This window comes from Acomys russatus, chromosome X (genome assembly GCF_903995435.1).
Source record: "Acomys russatus chromosome X, mAcoRus1.1, whole genome shotgun sequence".
Lineage (NCBI taxonomy): Eukaryota > Metazoa > Chordata > Mammalia > Rodentia > Muridae > Acomys > Acomys russatus.
In genome coordinates this window covers 50,800,378-50,822,876 of record NC_067169.1, presented here as the reverse complement: position 1 = coordinate 50,822,876, position 22,499 = coordinate 50,800,378, and the positions used below count along the sequence as shown (strand labels likewise).

The 22,499-nt window shown below is 39.5% G+C and overlaps 1 protein-coding gene across 4 annotated transcripts in view; it reads right to left on the bottom strand.

The window, feature by feature from the left end:
- The window catches only part of Eda (ectodysplasin A), a 388,917-nt gene extending 367,872 nt beyond the window's left edge, over positions 1-21,045 (bottom strand). For 2 of the 4 annotated variants that reach the window (XM_051142162.1, XM_051142163.1), the window contains exon 1: positions 20,446-21,045. In XM_051142162.1, the coding sequence (XP_050998119.1) occupies positions 20,446-20,841 (396 nt within the window). In that variant the 5' untranslated portion in view covers positions 20,842-21,045. The remainder of the gene's footprint in view (positions 1-20,445) is intronic. The other 2 variants (XM_051142160.1, XM_051142161.1) reach the window with 1 other exon arrangement.
- Positions 21,046-22,499: the final 1,454 nt, after the last annotated feature.

Below are 22,499 nucleotides of genomic sequence, written 5' to 3'. Positions count from 1 at the left end.
ATAGAAGAAACTGACAAAGAGAAAGGATGGAGAAAAGATGAGAAGGAAAGGAATCTGAAGTGTAAGTGAGAAAGCAGTGCAGAAGATGTGGGCTCCATCCGTACACATTAACTGTATACATTAACAGTGAGGGAAGGGAGTGGATTTGGGGGGGTGATCTTAATGCCAATCTTGATTTTTTTTTTAATGTAGCAGGAATTAAGTTTAACAGTTGAATGTAAAGTGAATATCATCACAGCAGGAAGTTCACAGACCACAGTAAAAGAATGGAATTGCTGCTGAGAGCAGACAAATCAGCTAACCAGGGAGGAAGAGCAGAGAGAAAAGGGGGGAACAAGAAGAGCTAGGAGTACACAGGGGAAAAGAACTAGAAACTAAATTTGCAGTGGCACTAATCTGGACTTTTCCTCAATCCTGTAGAATTGATAAATCCAAACTAAGAAAGCTGACCCTGGGCCTGGGTTTTGTTAAGGCATGAGGGCCTGAAAATAAACAGTCCAGAGACTTGCTGATTACTGGAGTGTCATGAGTGACTGCCTTGTCCTCTGAGCCAAACAACAGCCATCTTTGGGAGTACAGCTGCACCTTCCTGCAAAAAATCATGCCAAGCCTGGCATGGTGGCAGGTGCCTTTAATCCCAGCACATGGGAGGCAGAGGCAGGCAGATCACTGTGAGTTCGAGGCCAGCCTGGTCCACAAAGCAAGTCCAGGACATCCAAGGCTACACAGAGAAACCCTGTCTCAAAAAAACCAAAAACAAAAAAAACAAAAACAAAAAAAACAAAATCATCCCAGATGGGCCAATTGCCAGTACACACACAGACACACACACACACACACACAGACACACACACACACACACACACACACACACAGACACACACAGACACACACAGACACACACACACACACACACACACACACACGAGGATTGGGATAAGGTATGAGATTTTTACCTGAGTGTCCTGCTGCACCCTACCATCTAACAATGTTTCTCGTGACCTGAGGGGGGGTGGCGAGAGTGTATAGAGGCCAAGGAAGCCTGGAGGGAGTAGGGTGGTTCATCTATGTGCCTATGGGAAGCCGCCATCCCTTGGTATGGCTTTGTAGATATGGTCAGTTGCGGGGAGAAGTGCCTGCACCCCTGTAAGTAAGCCCTCACTTGGGCTCTGTAAGGGAGCTCAATAAATTCCTTCATTCCCCAAAGGGAACTCTGATAGATCCCTGCCTCGGTTTCTTGTTGGAACCTTGAGAAGAAGGGTAAATGCAGTTGATGTCTCCCCCTGGGAAGGGCTTTTTAGCAACAGTGGGTTAAAGGATCTAATTTAGTCAAATGAATGACTAGCTAGTCCTCCAAGAGAAGATACAAGATTTGACCTTCAAATGCCACTGCTCCAAAGCTTTTGATCACTTTCGTCTTCTCTTGTCGGATACAGGAATCCAGATTTCTCCAGTTATCAAGACTTTTTCCCCATAATGAAAATGGAAAGTGCAGTGCTCTTTGGAAAAGAAAACAGAAGCTGAGTAATTAATGAATGGGAAATTAACCACAATTTTGTATTGTACTCTGGCACACTATCACAGAACTGTTGGAAACTGATAAAGACTTCCAGACCAAATAAGTAAAGTTATGGGTTCTAAGATTTGACCCAAACATAATCCCAATCTACTATCTCCAAGTCTTTGATTATGCTGCTTCCTCTCTAATAATAGGGCCGATTTTACCTTTCTAGCTCTTCCAGTGCCAAATACAGTGCCAGGCAGGTCATAAATGCAGATTTAGTTGAGACAGAATAAAGAAAAATATTACTAAGGGCTAAGTGATCAGAAAAAGCTTCACATATTTAAGTTTATCCTTAAATATGAGTATTCCATCATCAAAAGGAAATTTTTAACAAGAGAAATGACACAACAATGAAAGTACAAATGCAGAGGAACAAGACCAGTTTATATGTAACTAGAAGTTTCTGCTAAAATCAGTTTAAGTGGCTGTAATTTGTAAAGAACTGCTTCAGTTTCTGCCTTCAAAACCCTTTTCAATTAATTGAGGAAGCAAGATAATCTGCAATTTAATACAATGGCAAATGAAGGGCTTAGAAATGCTGAGATGGATGGAGGAACAAGGATGAATTTATTTATCAAAAAGATAAGATTTGGGCTGAGCTCTGAAAGACTGAGGGCTCCAAGAAAAGGTTGAGCACTCAGCTTTGGGAAGTAGGTGAATAACGGCAAGAATGCAAGAGGTATGACAGTAGATTGGTCTGGACGAAACTGAACTCAAATAGAAAGCAAGCAACAAGAAGAGGGACAGAACTATTCAGGGATTTAAAGAAAAAAAAAACAATTCGAAGATTTTTGTATAGGCAGCAGAGAGGAGAGCAAAGGTATTGGGGGGAGGAGGTGACATGAAAAGTTGCAATAGAGAACAAAGCAACTCCCTGGCCATTAATTACTAAAGCAAATAGGAAGCTGAGGAAGGATGTCAGATTTGGGAAGGGGAACTTGAAAGTCAGCTAAAACAAATACAATGAGAATTATAACAGAGACTAGATGAACATGACAAAAACAATGTACATCAGCACCAGAAAATATGCATCAATTTGGCAACTGGAATGCTAAAGGACGAGTAGCATAGGAAAAAGAGAAGTAAAACGCATCTGAGATGTTATGCCTGAAATACTGAAAGAATGAAAGCATGGTTTAATTTTCTCAAATTTGGTGTGTGTGGTAGGGGAGGGGAAGAGTGGAGATGAATTCAATTTAGCTAACTAAATTTGAGGTGGCAGCTGGAAATCTATGCAGAAACTAATGGCACCTAACAGGGTTGTCTGATGTCATTAAGAACAAAGGAAGTTTATAATTCTTGGTTGATTCTGCTAGCTAAATCAGTTTTGAGAACTAGAACCTCCACAAATACTGCCTTTATACCTTATATTAACTCATTGAAAAACCGAGGAATCACCTGAAATCTGCCACTTTGCTTTCCACAACTTTGAATAAAGGTATAACAATCCTTCCAGGAAAAGCCCTCAATTTCACCATCATAACAATTCAGATCATATATTAAAAGGTTTCTAGGACCAGCAAGCTGGCTCAGCAGACTAAAGTGCTTGCCACAAAGGCCTGATTACCTGAGTTTGAATCCCAGGACCAACATAAGGGGAAAAGGCGAGAACTTAACTTTACGGGATAGTCTTCTGGCCTAAACTCATGCACTGCACTGACATACCACCACTCCAACACTAATAATAAAGAAATGTTTTAAAAAGTGCTCTAGAAGCATACAGTGCTTCTAGGCACATAGTAATGTTTAAACTTTGATGTCCTTTCAGGTCAATGGTGTGTCAGGTTGAAAGAATAAAGATTTACAAACCACAAAATAAAATTTAGCAGTAATCTTCTTCTGAAAAATCAATTTCTTTGTGGCCGTCTGCTTTCAAACCATGCTATACGACATCACTCCAATAAAAATTACTCTTCATCTCTGAAGTGCAGGCCCATTGACAAGTGGATGTACATGGGGAAAATTACTCAGCAGCCTATTATTTTAAAGTGGTTTCAGCAGCTACCAGCAGGAAAATCCCTAGGAAGCCACAAAAGACAGGGAACGACTCCTTCCATCGGTTATTGCAAGCACACAGCCCTAGCATCTGGCTGAGGAAATGACAACTGAAATCTAATTCTTCTCTCCCCCAAAAGACACGCAGGAGCTCCTGCATCAATGCTCATCAAAGGTGGGACTAGTAACAAAAGGGACAAAAGTGTAATAGCCAAAAAGAAAGGAACGGAAGTTAGACATGGGAGACCAACTCTTACCTCATATACAGTCTTGTTTTCTCCTTCCCTTAGAGCAGCAATTCAGAAATAGAGAGGAACAGCAGTATTATCTAAGAAGCCATGGGTACACTCTAAACACTCTGAAGATGTGGGACTAGCTGTGGCCACACACTGGTAGATTTTTTTTTTAAAGTTCTCCAACACTAATACACACTTCTGATTAAAAATGACATTCCTGGGGCTGGAGAGATGGCTCAGAGGTTAAGAGCACTGGCTGCTCTTCCAGAGGTCCTGAGTTCAATTCCCAGCAACCACATGATGACTCAAGAAAACCATCTATAATGAGATCTCATGCCCTCTTCTGGCATGCAGGTGTACATACATGCAGACAGAGCACTGTGTACATAATAAATAAATAAATAAATAAATAAATAAATCTTTTAAAAACGATATTCTTATTCATCTGTATGATATGTATTAAGCCTAGAAGTCTGAAAACACAGTTCTAAGTAGAATCTGAGAATATTCCTCTATCTCTCTCAGAAAGACTAAGAGTAAGAATCCAAGACAGGCATAGAGAAAAAAAGAGTGATGAAGAGGGCAGAAGAGGAAGAAAGAGATAACAATTGTGAGCCGGAATCATTTAGTGCCCACTGTAGTGTAAGTAATTAGCTGGGCCCTATCTCAGTCTGGCTTGGGCTGCTATAACAGAATACCCCAAATTGGTTACTTTATAAATAAGTTTAGCAAGCCAGGAATGGTGGTGCATGCCTATAACCCTAGCAGTTGGGAGGTAGAAGCAAAAGCTTGGGCCGGAGTGAATGCTTGATCCTGGGCTTCATGGGAAACAAACAGAAAAGAAAGAACTTGATTTCCCATAGTTCTGAGGGCTGGAAGAATACTGGAAGAATAGAAGATCAATTAAGAATATAACACACAGAGATGGATATTAATTGGGAGCCTACTCCCATGACTCCTGACCTATTTCTATGATAATAGCATTCATTCATTCATGTGGCCTCATTGACTAATCACCACTTAAAGGTCCCACCTCTTAATGCTCTTACACTGCTAATTAAATTTCAACATGAGTTTTAAAGGGGATATTCAAACCACAGATGTCTATTTGTGCATGCTAGGATCTATCTACACTAACCCATTTACAATCCCACAAATTAAAGATTCTTATTCTGAAGTGTACACCAGAATCGCCAGTACACTCCTCTCAAATTAAACATGAATAGCCTGAGATCACTGATGCGTCTGGTTGAATTTATTCTGAGTTGGAATCCTGAACTCCTCTATTAAAGAAAAAGTTTTGAATAATTGGAATGAACAGTCCTACAGATTCTCTTTATATAAAGATAGATATCACCCTGAAACAACTAACACCTCTTAAAAATTTATCCATTACCTTTATTTTATGCATTTTAAAGATTAACAAAAGCATATATGTATAATCCACATGCCATAGATTTCACTCATTTTTGTAGGAACTGTACTGAACTGTGTAATTTCATGATAGCTTTTGCATCATTTTCTTTAAAGCCCCACTACTACCACCCTAGTCATGATAAAAATCAGTTTTACAATATTTTCTTTTCCACAATAAGCGCCCTCATGCCCATATTTAGTGAATCTTCATTCCGCCATTCACCACAGACACTCACTAATCTAATATATGGCTTCACATATTTGCCTGTTCTGGACATTTCATGCAAATAGAATTATACAATATAATGTGGTTTTTTGTGACTGGCTCTTTTCACTTAGCATAATATTTCTGAGATCCTACCATGTGGTAGCACATATTCAAACTTAATTCCTCTTTATAGCTGAAATATATTCTATTAGAACTTTATGCCACATTTGTTTATTCATCAGACATTTGGGTTGCTTCCATTTTTGAAAATTATGAATAATACCACTCACTTCAAACATTCATGTAGAGGTTTTTGTGTGAACAGACGTTTTCAATTCTTTTGGGCACAAACATACAAGTAGAATTGGGTCATAATGCAATAAGTAATTCTATGTTAACTTATTAAGGGACTAAAAACCCATTTTTCAAAACTACTATATCATTTAATATCCCCATCAACAATATATTAGTTTTCCCAGTCTCCACATCTCCATTATTTTTTTTTACAGCCATTCTAATGAGGATAAAATGATATCTCAGTCTGGTTTAGATTTGCACCTCCATGATAACAATGTTGAGCATATTCTTGTGTACTTTGGACATTTGTGTATTTTCTTTGATAAAATATATGTGTCTTTCCCCTACCTTGTTTGCCTTCTTATTTATTACATCTCAAGGGGCCTAATTTGCAAACATTTTCTCCTACTCTCATATTTCTTTTCATATTTTCAAAGTTTTCTTTAGAAAAACAAAAGTTCTTTTCCAATACAATTCACTTCTTTGTGTTGTTATTGGACTGTGTGTTTGGTTCCATGTCTAAGAAATCTTTGTCCAATTCAAGGTCATAAATTGTTTCTGTTTTATTTTAAAAGTATTGTTCATGCATTTTAAATTAGGCTATTTAAAAGTAAATTCAGGGGTATGATGTATAGTACATACTGACATTCACATTTTTTTCCTTAATTCATGGCTTTTTAAGGTTTTTTTTAATTGATGGATTAAATATAAAATGTAGGGGCTGGAGAGAGAGCTCAGTTGTTAAGAGCACCGACTGCTCTTCCACAGGACTCAGGTTCGGATCCCAGCACCCACATGGCAGCTCACAACTGTCTGTAAATCCAAGATCTGACACTCTCACATAGACATACATGCAGGCAAAACACCAATGCCCATAAAATAAAGGTTAAATAATTTTTTAAACACATAAAATGTATACATATTAATGGTGCTGTGTACAATGTTTTAACACATGAATGCACTGTACAGTGAATATAAAAGACAAAAAATGTATATGAATAAAGAGAAACAGAGTACCCAAGGCATAATGATTAAAGCAAGTTAACATATCTGTCTTCTCAACCGTTATACTTTTTTAAAATTTAATTTATTCAGATTACATCTCAATTGTTATCCCTTCACTTGTATTTATTTTCCCATTCCTCCCTCCCTCTTTCACTCTATCCCCCTCCCCTAGGCCTGTGACAGAAGGGGACCTCCTCCCCCCACCATATGGTCCAGCCTATCAAGTCTCATTCTGGTAGCCTGCTTATCCTTTCTCTGAGTGCCACCAGGCCTCCCCACCAAGAGGAAGGGGTCAAATATGGGGCACTAGAGTTCCTGTCAGAGTCAGTCCCCGCTCTCCACACAACTGAAGAGAATGTCCTGTCCATTGGCTACATCTGAATAGGGGTTCAATGTTTACTGCATATATTGTCCTTGGTTGGTACAGTAGTTTGTGCATGCCCCACTGGGTCCAGACCCACCAGCCTTGATGGTTTTCTTGTATGTTTCTAGGACCCTCTAGATCCTTCTATTTCCCCATTTTCCCATACTTCTCTCACCTAGAATTCCAATAGGAAGTCTCACATCTATCCCAGTCTCCTGGTAAGTGAAGATGTTCATGGGACATGCCTTTTGGGCTAGTGCCCAATTATAAGTGAGTATATACCATGTGAGTCTTTCTGAGTATGGCTTAACTCACTCAGAATGATCGTTTCTAGTTCCATCCATTTGTCTGAAAATTTCAGGATTTCCTTGTTTTTAATAGCTGAGTAGTATTCCATAGTGTAGATGTACCACGGTTTCTTTATCCATCCTTCAACTGAGGGACATCTAGGTTGTTTCCAGGTTCTGGCTCTTACAAATAAGTTTGCTATGAACATAGTTGAGCAAATGTCCTTGTTGTGTGGTGGAGCATCTTTCCGGTATATTCCAAGGAGCGGAATAGCTGGGTCTTGAGGTATCCCTATTCTCAGTTTTCTGAAAAAGCGCCAAATTAATTTCCAAAGTGTCAACCATTATACTTTATAGTTAAAAATTACAAATTTTATTTATTCTTCCCTTATATAATACATCCTACAGTTTACCCTTACTCAAGTTCTCCCACCCACCCCCACATCCCCTTTTCCCCAGATCCACTCATCCTCTGTTTCCCTTCAGAAAAGAGCTGTCTATGACATGGACTCTGTTGTGTGTTTTCAATCACTTACCCCTGCCGGGGCTGCCTTGCATGGCCTCGGTGGATTGGGATGAGTTGGGTCCTGAAGTGACTTGATGTGCTGGGGTGGGTCATGGGGGGTTTCCCTTTTCTAAAGAGAAGGGGAGGAGGGATGGGGACAGAGAATGGGGGAAAGGAACCAGGAGGAAAGAGGACTGTGACCAGGATGTGAAATGAATATATAATTTAAAAAGATTACAGGAGGAGGAGGAGGGGGAGGAGGGGGAGTAGGAAGAGGAGGGGGAGGAAAGAAAAGAGCAGGGCCTCCCAGGGACACGAACCAAGCATGGCATAAGAAGTCATGTCTTTCCTCACATTAAGGCCAGATGAGACAACCAAGTAGACAGAAAAAGTCCCAAGAACAGATGAAAGAGTCAGTGACACCCCAACTCCCACTGTTAGGAGCCCCACAAAACCATCAAGCTAATAATCATAGCATATGAAGAGGACCTAGCGCAGACCCATGCAGGCTTCATAATTGCCACTTCAGTCCCTGTAAGCCCCTATACAAAATCATTTCTTAAAGCTTTCTTTTATTTCATTCTATTCCACAACAGCATAACAGATGATCTTTTTCCATATAACTATAATTTAATGCTTACTGATCAATTCTTCCCCATCATTCCTCCTCAACCCTCATCTATTCCCCACCATCTGGTAACCACCATTCTACTCTTAGCTTCTATACAATTAACCTGTTATTCCACACAGGAATAAGATCTGTCTTTCTGTGCCTGATTTATTTCATTTAACAATGACTTAAAGCTCCACTTATACTGTCACAAATAATAGGATTTCATTGTTTTGTGACTGTCTAGTAGTCCATGGTGAATCTGTGCCACATTTTATGTTTTATTTTCATTTTGTGAGTGGTTTTGTTTGCTTACTTTCGGATAGGGTTTTGCTATATGTCTCAGGATGGCCTTGAACTTGCAATCCCCCTGCCTCATGCATCTGAGTACTGTGACTACAGGTACCAGTACTGTACCTGGCTATACCACATTTGCTTCCTCATCATTCATCATCACATGAGCTGATTGACAACATAGGTTATTTCCATTTGTTGGCTTCTGAAAATAGTGCTACGGCAAACACAGAGTCCAGATGTCCCTTCCAAAGGCTATTTCATTTCTGTTGGATATATACAGTACAAGATATTTTTCTCCCTGTTGTGACAAAATCCCTGACAAGAAGCAACTCTAGGGGGAAAGAGTTTACTTTAGATTACAGTTCAAGGGAATGCATTCCAACATGGGAGGGAAGGCATAGCAGCTGCTCACAGCAGGAGCCAGGCTCCACACACTGAATTCACAACACAGAAGCAGAGAGTAATCAAGAAGCAAAGCTGGACTGTAAAATCTCAAAGCCTGTCCAGTGACTCATTTCTTCCAGCAAGTCTATGCTTTCTAATGGTTCCACAACCTTCCCAAACAGCTCCACTAACGGGGAACCGAGTATTCAAACACAGGAGTCTATTGGGGGACATTTCATAATCAGTCTATAACATATACCCAGTACTAGGATTGCTGAATCAAATGAGAGTTCTATTTTAAGTTTTTGAAACACTTGCATATAGTTTGATATTGTGGCATATTCATACATATTTCACCAATAGTGCATGACATGGGTTGCCTTTCCACAGCATCCTCAACAACATTCCCTATCTTTAGTCTTTGTTGTTGATATTAGTGATTCTTACTGGGGAGAAGTAGCGTCTAATGGTAGTTTCAATTTGCATTTCCCTGATGGCTGATGATACTCTTATAGTTATTTTCATATAGATAGTGGGCATTTGTTTGTCTTCTTTTGAGAAATGTCTATCTAGGTCAATTAGGTCTATTTCTAAAAATTCATACCTTTTGAACCAATTGGCTATAATATAAGGGTTCTCAATTCTGTTCCATTAACCTATAATGCCTACCCTTATGCCAGTACCATAATGGACTCATAACTATGGCTTTATAAGTATTAGATTTTCCATTCCTTGAATATGTCATTTTATCTCTCACTTCCAAGCCTTTGTATAATTAGTTCCTATTACTGGAAACAAAATTATCCAGTCTTTTTTTTTTTTCAGTTTTAAACTCAAAAGATGCTTCGTCAAGAAAATATCCCTTGATTTCAAAAGTTTGAGCCAGGTATTTATCTTTTTTGTTCCAAATTATCATGTGTTCCAAATAATCCAAAATATAAGATTAACTCTACTGCTTCACCATCAAGTTGAATTGTTCTAGCCTATTTACTTCACTCAAAATTCCATGTCTGCAGGAATTCTCTCTGACGTGCTCAACAGTTATATTTCCACATCTGTGCACCACTTTGTATGTGATACAAAGGTGATAATACATAAATATTTATTTTAAAATGATGAGTTGGTTACGTTACTAGTAATGGATAAATTAGTGGTTTGAACTATGTTTCCTGTGAAGAAAACTATACAAAAATTGGTATAACATTTAAATATGTCATATTATTAAAATGCTGAACTTGGGAGTGAGCAGTGAAAAAGAAGAAACTGAAATTTATAACCCATCTAGGAATAAGAAGCGAGGAAAAACCACAATTCTTTAGATTCTGAATTATAACAATAGTTTAAATGAATGACAAACCAACTTTCATTTGGACAGAAAGTCAGTTACAGATGATCTCAGTATCATGTTGGATGATGATAACATAGGATTGCTAGTATCTGAGGCCAACTTCCAGAAACATAAGTCCTATCTGGATAAAGATAAAAACAACAGCGTCCTTAAAACATCTGTGAATACATACGTGTGTGTGTGTGTGTGTGTGTGTGTGTGTGTGTGTGTATAAATATATATAATGCCATTCATTCAAACGTAAACAAGCATATGACAAAACAGTCCAAGTAGTAGAAAAATATGATATACAATTGATGATAGAAATAGATTAAGATATTGTGTGGTTCCCTACAGATTTCATAATTTCTATTTATGTGACATGTGTCACGAAATTTTTTGTTGTTTGTTTGTTTGTTTTGAGATAAGGACTCACCATGTTCAAGGATACCCTTAAACTCACAATCCTTATGCCTCAGTTTACAAGCAAGTTATGAAACACCACACCTGGCTGTGTCATTGGAATCTTGGAGTTTTCATTGAATTGGCAATTTTCTTTGGATAATATGAACATTTCACCAATTTTACTTCTTCCAATACACAGATATGGAATATATTTTCATTTATTTCTGCTTTCTTCAAGTTCTTTCATCATTGTTTTACAATTTTCAGTGTTCAGGTCTCTGACACACTTGGTTAAATTTAGTTCTAAGTATTTTATTATTTTGTATCTATTGTCTGGAAGTCCTATATCTATTAGGATATTAAATACAATTTAACCTCCACTAGGGTAAAATGACTTCACAAATTCTTCCAAACATCTAAGGAAAAAATATTACCAATGTTGCATAAATGGTTGTAAGCAACAAGTAAAACAAACACAATCGTAATAACAACATAAAAAAGCCTTGATATCCAAACTTGATTATGAAAGGAAATTATATGGTAATCTCACTCATAAATAAAGATAAAAATTCTAAATGAAAAGTTACTAAAACAATTCCTGACATATATGAATTGGATAGTACATTAGAACTAAAAATGCTTTATTCTAAACGTATGAGGTTGTTTTCATACCACATTAACAGAATAAGGGAGAAACACCATGTGAACAATTTAATATATATAAAAACATGTGATACAATGATGTAATTCCTCATGATATTTTATAGAAGAAAACTTTAAAATTGATAAATACATATTTTAAACTAACAATAATAAAACCTATGATAAATAGTAAAATGAAAGTTTTGCTCTGATGTTCAAAGGTGAACAAGGATTTCTGCTATTACTATTTCCATTCAACATTAGTCTGAAAGTTCTAGCAGTATAATAAAACATTTTTTACTTTTAAAACTTTTTCATACAATATATTTTGATCATATCCTTTCCCCCTCCCCAACCCCAAATCTTCCCAGATTATCCCCATCTTACCCCCACTCAACTTCATGTTCCCTCTCCCCTCCCTCCCACGCGCGTGCACACGTGTTGGGGGGGATGTTGAGGAGAGGTGAATAGGGTTGAGGGAATAAACAAGAAGACAACAAAAATGAAAATCAAGTCAAATGACCAAAAGGAAATATTGTAAGAGCCAGGAGAACAGATGACTACAAGAAAAAAGTGTCTTTCAGATACAATAGGACTGAGACACATGTGATGCACAGAGACTGTGAAAGGATCCACAAGACCTGGACAAGTTCAAGCCACACAGAGTCCCCACACTGAGACTGGGTGTGCCAACTATACTCTAAGGCAAGCTCCATACCCAGGAGTAATTGGCCAACAGAAAGGAAAAATTTAAGGTATATAGACTAAAAGGGGAAAGAATAAAAATTTCAAAATATTTTCACAAGCCTTTTGATAAAACAGGTGAAAAATCTTCTCGAGCATGCAAATACCTTATTAGGATCAATAAGTGAGTTCAGCACACGGCTGGATACAAACTTAATACATAAAATTAAACTAGATTTCTAAACACCAATAAGAAGCACTTAAAGTTCAACTCAAAGCAATTTTAAAACGAGGTCATGAATTTGAAAGAGAGCAAGAGAGGCTACATGAGAGGGTTTGAATGGAGAGATGGTTTGAAGGGAAAATCATGTAATTATCTTATAATCACATACACAAAATAATGTCGTCTCACATTGGGTTACCTACCAAGGCAATTGAAAGACTTAGATTACCATGCAGGATTTTTTTATTATTATTATTATTAAATAGTGCTTTGGGGATCAACACACTTGCAAAAGAAGGAAAAAAGGGCAAGCCCTCAATTTCCCTAACCAAATTTATATTGGCTCTTAAGATAGTATGGCTGGTATATGACTCTTTAATGTTTTCCTAATTTAGAAGAAAGGGGAAGTGATTTATAGCTCTAAACTGGTTAGTTATTAGATACAGGCAGCCATGAAGGAAGTTTCTCTTTGGTTGAAAAAGTTTACTTCAAAAGACAACTCTCAGCTGAACTCTGTCTTCTAATAGTACTCTTGGTACTTGCAGGCATAAATCCTGCATTTCTGAAGTAGAATCTACATGGTGAACTGCAACCTCCATCATAGCTATCATATACAATGGCATAAAAAAATAACATACCATGGAAAACCTCTCTATAGAAAAATAAAAAGTATTACTATGAAAATTAAGCAAGAATTAAAGACATGGAGGTATATATCATGTTCCTGAATTGGAAGATGTGTCTTCTCCTAAGTTGATATTTATGGTGGTTTGAGTGAGACATAAAAAAAAAAAAGCCAATTCTGAAATACATATGAAAATGTGAATGCCAAGAGTCTCCAAGGTAGTTTTAAAACATAGGAACAAGTTGAAAGGACTTGCTTTCCCAGATATCAAAAGCCTATTATAGGGTTCAGTCACTAACACTGTGGTAGTAATGGTGTACTATGGTCTGGTTGTAGTTTTGTATCCTAAGGGTTCATCTGATGGATGCTTAAACCTTCGTGTGGCACTGGGGCTATGATAGAACTTTTAAGAGGTGGGGCTCAGTGCAAGGGAACTGGATCACTGAGAGCACTGCCTTCGGAAGAGATTCATCCCTTTCTTACAGAGTACGTTAGTTCTCAGACCGGTAAGTTGTTACGAAATGAGGCCAACTCATACAAAATTTCCCTTTGCTGCATGGTTTCTTTCTCTTTCTCCACCATTTTGTTATCCACCCAAGGGTATGTTCACTAAAGCTGAATGGGTGTTTTTGAATCTCCAAAATGACCTACATAATCTCTGTTACTTTCAAGGACCTAGCCTCAATTATTTTGTTATAGCAACAGAAAATAGACTGATGAGAAAAGATCAACAGAATAGAATAAACAGTTCAGGAACAATTTGGGAATGTATATAAACAATGAGTAGATGAAAAAAAGAAATAACGTAGAAAAGGGTTTTTTTTTTTTTAAGTCCTTATAATAAATAAGACTAGATCAGTTGGATATTTACATGGAAAAATATAGGGCCTGACCTCTATGTCTCCACCACACACAAAATCAATCCCAGGTAGCTTGTAAATCTAACTGTGAATGGTACAAATACAAAACGTTTAAATGATAGTATATGCGCATATCTAATGATTTCAAAGTTATAAAGTACTTCTTTTTTAAAAAGACTTGTTTTGTGGTGTGTGTGTGTGTGTGTGTGTGTGTGTGTGTGTGTGTGTGTGTGTGTGTGTGTGTAGAAGGCTTCTGATCCTCTGGAGATGATGTTAGAAGGTTATGGATTGCCTGATGGTGGGTACATGAAACCAAACTCTGGCCCTCTGCAAAAGGGCTCTTAACCACTGAGCTATCTCTTCAGCTCTGGAAAAATAACTTCTTAGACAGGATACAAAAACACTATCCATGAAACAAATTTGACACATTAAAATTAAATCCTTCTGTTCATCAAAGGACATTATAAAAGTAGGCTGCAAATTTAGGAATGTTTTTCAAACTATAAGAAGAACTCATTTCCAGGTATATAAAGATTTATAGGGCCAGAGAAATGGCTCAGCAGTTAAGAAAGAGTGTGTATAGCTCCTGAAGAAGAAGGCCTGAGTTTGGTTTGGAACACCCAGGTCAGGAGGCTCACAACTGCCTCTAACTCCAGCTCGTGAGAGTCCAGAGCCCTCTTCTGGTCTCTGAAGAACCCTCCACTCATATACCCCCACACAGACATAGGCACACATACACATAATAAAAAATAAAAAGAACATTTTAATTATATAAGAAACATGTAAGAATAGGGCAAACAATATATACATATGTATAAGTACTTCATGACATTATCCAAATTGATAATAGCATATTATAAGGAATACAACCTCACCAGCCTTCTGAAAGCTATCCCTTAAAAATCATAAAATAAAGTTAAGGCTTAGCTCACAGGTAGACTACTTAGCTAGCAGCCCTGAAGCCTTGCATTTGAGTCACAATCTCACAGATAATAGCAAGATATCACTACAAACCCATTCACCAGAATGGCTGTGATTACAAGGTATAGAAAAACTGCACTTCCCATCTACTGCCCGTGAGACTACAACTTGTCAATAACTTAGAAAAACTATCATCAATAATTTCAAAATATGTACTCTCTATTACACAGAAATTAATCCTAGGTATACATTCAATGGAAATTCTAATAACTGGAACCAAAAGATATGTATCAAAGTATTTGAAACATCATCATTCATAATAACTCCAAACTAGAAATAATGTACATATTTATTATAATAATAAGAAATTTATAAATTATGATACAGTTCAACAACAGAATATTCAAAAATATAAATTAAAAATATATCTATCTACAACAGTATGGTTATCACAAATATAGTGTTAATCAAAAACCACAAGACTCAAAAGAATACATCTGACTTCATTTATGTACAATTCAAAATGAACAAAATTATTTCTGATAACAGAAGTCAAGGCATTATCTTTGGAGAGTGATGATGACATAGTGATACAAATGGGTACAGTCAAGGTTTTTTTAGAATGTTAAAAAATATTTTATTTCTTTACCTAGGTTCAAACAACATGAGTGTACTCATTTTGTAATATGTCATCAAAGGGTATAATTATAAAGTGTATGATTTTCTGTGTATGTATTCTATGTCAATAAAATGTAGACAGAAAGAACAGAACTGAGGGACAAAGTGCTGGGTATTTACAGAGAAGTCAGACAAAGATGGTTCTCTACAAGGGCTGCCTTACAGACAAAGGCACAAGGCTTTTCTTGTTAATGCTGTTGAGAATTAAATGTGCTTCAGAAATTCTCTAGTATAAAGAGATCTTCACTATAAGGTAGTTACAGATAAATTACAGGTGATTTTTCATGAGATCCAAGAGCGAAAGATGAGACCTAAAAGCAAATAAAACATCAAACAATGTATTACAAAAAAGCTTTTTCGCACCATCTTAGAGGAAAGGTGTGAAACTAGGAAATGGCTCACATAGTTAGGACTCCTCATTTCCACTTCACTTCCTAATTATTTCAAAAACCAGTGAAACATACCAATGGAACTATTTACTCACCTAAGCAAGACTGACAGTTCACAGGCTTAGCAAGTCCAGAGAGAAACAGGCCTGTTTTATAAAATGCCTTTGTTTTATATAAAAGCTACCCAAGTCCCAAAGTAACTAAGTTTAACAACTATTTTTCTACTTAACTATAACTCGTGCTATTTTAGGAATCATGAAGACAACACAAATTTCTGAGGAGCTTTAATGTAAAGACAGAAGATGTCTTAAGATGAAAATCAGTAACAACAACAAAATATTCCCCAAGGAGAATATAGTGGGTAACTTCCAGGAGTAAAATTTGTGAGAGTGAAATGAGAGGGATATTTATTAAACTGGTTTATCAAAAGCCTTAAACAACACATTGAAAAGTCTGCATTTAAACTCATAAAAAACTCTTTTATCTGGATTCCATATTCATAATTTGTAGGACCTATTATGTTCAACATGAATCATCCAGAATGATTCTTAGTTATTAGGAATATTAAATCTTGGTATGCTAATGATGTAGCTCGTTATACCCAAATATTTCTGTAGCGCATTAAAGACGGCTTCTGACATCACTCAAATAATTAGGAATATACCTCAAATCTCTTCAACAGTCCTGAATAAATTCCTATTGATCTGCCTGTAGTTTAGATTATGAGACGCTACCTTTATTTACCTCTCTTAACGTAGCTTTTCCAACATTAAAAGGCATCGAATATTTAACGCTGTATCTAACACAAAGAAAGTTTTATTTATTGAGTTTTAGATCATTAAACTACACAAACATATTAACCATATTCATCTCTCTCCTGATTTGGAAGACTTTGATCATCTCTCTCTCTCTCTCTCTCTCTCTCTCTCTCTCTCTCTCTCTCTCTCTCTCTCTCTCTCTCCAGTTCTCAATCCAGTCTAGAAAAAACAACTAGAACCCCCCCTTTGATCAATTTAATTGGGTTTCTGTAGACTTTTATCAATCAGCTATTAGCGTTTTCTTGAGAAACAGCCACCAGAACTCTCTTTCTGATTGTAGGCAAAAATTCACTTTTGATCTTCTTCATGGAAAAAAAAAAGTTTTGTTTTGTTGTTGACACATTCCTGAGATTTTCCACCATGTTTTTGACATTTGAGAGACATAATCATGACCAGACCCTCCTTCTCTATAGTGTGATCTAATGATTTTCAATGTTTTTAATTACTTTTGTCAAAGTCAGACACTACTGGTGTATCTCTACCCCTTAAGCTAATCTTCACTAAGTATCCAGATCCAGTCCTTTATCTGCTTCCGCTGAAGGAGACAGTCTATGATTCCAGAAACTCTACTGCCACCCTTTCTTTCTTTTTTTTTTTTTTTTCGGTTTTTCGAGACAGGGTTTCTCTGTGTAGACTAGGCTGTCCTGGACCCGCTTTGTAGACCAGGCTGGCCTCGAACTCACAGCGATCCACCTGCCTCTGCCTCCCGAGTGCTGGGATTAAAGGCGTGCGCCACCACGCCCGGCTCCACCCTTTCACTTTTTATGACCAGAAACTGTCTCCTTACTTTTCTATTCCTACATCTCCCTTGTAGAAAACTGCTGATCTTGCTGCTTTGTGCCCTGAATTACTTCTGTATCCTGTTTTTGGGGTTTGTTTTCTTATATTTTTGGTTGTGAGCCTAGCCTTTAACGGCTGAGCCATCTCTCCAGCCCGGGGTTTGTTTTCTTTTGTTGTGTTGTGTTGTGGTTTTTAGTTGCAGTATGGTATACATACCTTCAATGATTTCTAGAGTCTTTCCTTGAATCATAACTGAGAGCTCACAGTTTAATCATAGCATAACTATAGATAATTTTACCTCTGCCTAAATATATGTATGACATCACATAATGAAATGTCACCAACTATTCTGCTCACCACAGTTTAGTTTCATCATCTTACCTTCACTCTTTCTAAATATATTTGTAGGAAACCCAAATTATTACCTACTGGAGGATGCATGTTTTTGTCTCCAGTCCTCTTTGTAACAAGACTTGCTGTAACAGCAGCTGCTTATGTTGAAAAAACAAAATATAAAATGTGACCTACGTGGCCAAGTCCCACAAGCATGTTTACTTCCTTATTTATGAATTAGAATCTGTCAGCACAACTTTGAATTTTGACTGTCAGCAGATACTACGATTAAATGTCACTGCGAAACCAGCAGAGGGTGCACCAGGGCACTAGAAATTTTACCCAAGATATAGCACATCAATTTAACTCGATTAGCCAATCAACTGTTCCTTTATTTATGTATTCATATATTTATTTCTTTACATGCTAAAACTAATATCCTCAAGAGAAACAAGTTGAATCTGGGCTAAAATTTCCTTGGTGGTGAATATTCCAATTCTCCTGAAAGTGAAATTGAAGATAAGAAGGAATACAAGTTTAAACTTAAGTCTGGCCAAAATGTAATCAGAATAGAACAAGATGACACAGATCTGAGCCCTTTATTTTGTTTTAAAAAAAAAATCTACTATGGATCTCCAACCTGTTATCTCTTCATTTCCCTCCCCTCCAAAAAAAGCCTCTATAGACATTAAATTATGGGGTAATGTGTACTAGATTGAAAGATGAGGGAGCACCTTCATCCTAGCTTTGACTCAAGATATGACATCTTGGGCCACTTACCTCTTGAGGCCTATATGTTCTCCAAAGAAAAAAAAAAAAAAAAAAAAAAAAAAAAAAAACATACTCAGATGGTACCTTATAAATCTGGAAGACTTCAATCCCAATTGATGCCAATAAACGTAAAGATCTAGAATCATTGCTTTGACTACCCCAAAAGACTACTATAGAAAGGTAGATAAAAGCAGATAAGAAGCTCTGTTGAAACGCATAAGTATTTTAGTGCTACCATGGGTAAGCAACGAAATGCCATTGCAAAGCAGTGAGAGTCCCATGCCATCACAGAAGCTCTAGGACACAGCTGTCCCGCTAATTCCCAATCAGCTCTATCCACCCTGATTGCCAAAAAAATCCTTGACCACCGTTTGAGTGCAAAAGTTGACTCCCCTAATAGTTATTTCTTTAGAATCAATGTGCAGCTCCTAAGTACTCTACTGGGGATGAGGGGCTGGCAACAAATAAAAGACCCGGAGTGTTAATTAATTCTCATTTAGCCATAGTGTTCAAAGTTTCAAGTATGAGAAGCACATACTTCTTCTTTGATAAGCTGTTGTCTAAGTTGCAGTGTGTTTGAAAGACATTTTAGGTCTGGGGAAATTTTTACAAAGCACATTGTTATAAAAAAACAAAAAAGACAAGTGTCAGTCCTGACATTGGAGTACTGCTATGAATGCGGTAGCTCTAAAGTGTACAGCTTTGAAGGCCAAAGCAGCACAAATAATGCTTAAAGAGTTGTGACAATGACTGTGGATGTAGCACCAACAGCAGAAGGCTTCCATGCCTCGCCTTAAGTGAGTTACTTACACAATTTGTCGTTTTCTCTAAATGTACAAATTCACCTTTAGTCTTTGACCACATCAAAAAGATCCTTGGACGCTTTGCGTAAGATTCACATGAGAAAAACTATGGCAACAAGAATACTTACTATCAAGTTCACCAAACTTACTTGAATAAAGAGTTAGGAAAACAACCAAGCTAATGGTTTGCTAAAGGGAAATACACTCTAGAAATTATCAAAAGCAAAACAAAAATCCAACTTCCTGTCCTGAAAGGTGGAGATAATGAAAACTCTTCGCACCCACTGCACCCCACTCCATCCACAAGAGTGTCAGAACCGGCATGCAAAGGGTGAGTTTTATTTCCATAGATTTTTTAAATTGCTGTTCAGAAGTTGTCTAGCAAGACGGCATATTTCTACCAGAATTCCTCAGGGGCGCTGATCCTCACTAGAACGCGGAGGACAATCGGTCTCAAATTGCAGGTAAGTGTGAAAAAGCTCACGTTCTGGTCAGCGCACAAGAACCCGGCGCTCTAAGTACGGTTAAAAGTTGTTTCAACGGGCTTGGAACAGTTATTACAGCTGTTTACAGCTCCAACTCCAAAGAGGAGCCTGCTAGTGCTGGCATCAGCTTGAGACACGAAGAAACAAGCACCGCGGGCAGAGAACCTCACCAGGGGCACAAGGGGCCAAGCTGCTCGCCGTTAGACGGCCACGGGGGCGGCGCAGGCACCTCTTTGCCCAGCCGGGTGTGAGGCTGGCCAACTTTTCCCGAAGCAGCCCACACCCCCCGGGGGCGGCGCGTGCAGGCTGGGCTTTCCAAGCCCACGGTTCCGAGAGGGTCTGGATGAGCCAAGCCAGGAACTGAGGACAACCTGCCCAGGACAACCTCTCCCTAGCACTCCGGCCCACTCCCAGGTCCTGCCCTGTAACTTGGCTCAGAGTGGCAGAGTCCCCTGAGCCCTGCGGCGCAGGCCCCCGCCCAACCTAGCAGGGGAGGGGGCCTCCAAGGCCGCCGCCCCTCCTAGGTGACTCACCTGGTGCGGGTCCTGGGAGTCAGGGGTGAGTGGATCATCTCCTGGTTCCAAAGGCTGCTGTTGAAAGGACGGCTGCCCGAGGTGGCGGGAGATGGGACCAACAGGATCGAGGCTACCAGGGCTGCTTAGGGTGCCAGAGGTGCCAGGAACACCCGGGCCGCTGAGGCGGGACTCGGTTCCCCGTTCCCGCCGCAATTCGGACCGCAACTCTAGGTAGCAGCACAGCGTCAGCAGGTGGAGGGCCAGAGAGAGGCCAAAGAAACCCAGGAAGAGCCGGCAGCTGTTCCCTTCGCCCGCCCGAGCAGGGGCCCCGCGACAGCCGCAGCCCTGGCTGCCCTGCTCCCTTGGAGCTGCTGCAGGCAGGGGTTCCCTGCGCTCTACCTCAGGGTAGCCCATGGCCTCCAGAGACAACCACTATCTGAGGCCCGGGAGCCTCTGCCTCTGCCTCAGCCCTTCACGACCCCTGACAGGCGGCTACTGTCCTGCCATCGGCTGGGGGCTGCAGGGACCCGTTCCTGAGCGACGGTGGCTGGGCGGGACAGAACAGGGAGCAGCCGCATGTGCAGCTCCACTCCGAGGGGTGGGAAAGGGAGGAGGAGGGGCGGGAGAGAGGGGCGGCGCGGCCCAAGAGGGAATGAGGGAGGAGGTCCTCATCTACCCCGCCCCATGCCTCAAGGGGCGGCCCGGACGCCCAACCACCGGCCCGCCAGGCCTGGGCGCCCCGCCCCCTGCCGTTCCACTCGGGCCTCCAGCCGTGGGGCGGGGCCTGGGGGCGTGGGGGTTCACCTCTGCCTGGCAGCCCCACCCAGCTCTTCCCGCTTGCCCCGTTGCAGTTGGTGACGGCCGCTGTCCTTCATCTCTGGACTCCACCCCGGTTTAACCCTTCAGCGCTGCTATGGGGGAGGGCAGGAGGGGGAGGCTGAGAAGAATTTGGGAACCTTGGAAAGAAAGTGGAGCAAAGAAAAGGAGGCAGAAACTAGCATTAATAGAAATGTTTGCAATTAACTGCAGTTGCTAATAACATCATCCAGTACTTATCTGTTGCTTTCAATCTTCAAAGCGTTTAACAGACGTTAAACTAATTAAAACAGTTCAGGGTTTGGAATGAAACCATGCCTGCTGTGTTTGCAATTCAATGGCTCGCCAGAAGAAAAGGAGACCTAGGAGCCTAGGAGCCAAACAGACTGGGGATCAGGCAGCCTCACTCCTAGAATGAGTCTGGGAGCACAGCTTGAGCATAGAGAGGGAGCTTAGTGCCAAGTAAAACTGAAATGATGCTGTCTCTTGAAGAGTAAAACAGTTTCCCAGGATTTCTTGATATATTAATTCATTCAACAGCTATGCATTGATCCCTTTTACAACTCAGAAAGTGCTGTGTGAGAGAACCCACAGCCACAAGTGTATCTTCTTCCAGGTCTGCAGAAGTTTTGGAAACAAACAAACAAACAAACCACATGAGCCTTCAAGGAGCAGGTGGGGAAACTGAGGGTCACAACGAGGTGAATTTTTACAAGGGTGGTCCACAGACCGGCCAGACACTGTTGGCATCTCTACTTGCAGGCAACTGTTCTGGCCTCTCCACCCTTCCCATGCTTCCCCTGGAGTACTCCCTGGGGGAAGTTCAACAAGTCAGCCAAATGTTCCAGATGTACACTGCTGCCACTGCAGCATCTTCAACAGCTGCACCAATCAGATACAGGGTCAGAGGGGGAAAAAATGGCAAATGTCAGAACAATAGACCTGGAAAAGAAGGATGGAAAAGATTAGTTGTCAAGAGTCACAATTGACAAGAGTTACTTAGTCTCAAGATTTTAGAGAGCTGAGTAGCTGTAGCAGCGCCAGCATGCACTTCTTTAGCCAGTAGGCATGCTCATTTCCATGTAATTGAGAGATGAATAATTAGCAATTTTATTGACTTGAAGCAAGCATAGTTAAAAGCCACTGAGGAGGCTCGGTGATGCCCCAGAGCCCTTGAGGGTAGGCCTAAGACCTAGACTGATAAGGGAGGAGAAAAACAGGAATATAGACAAGGAGACAAAGGGAAAACAAAAGCA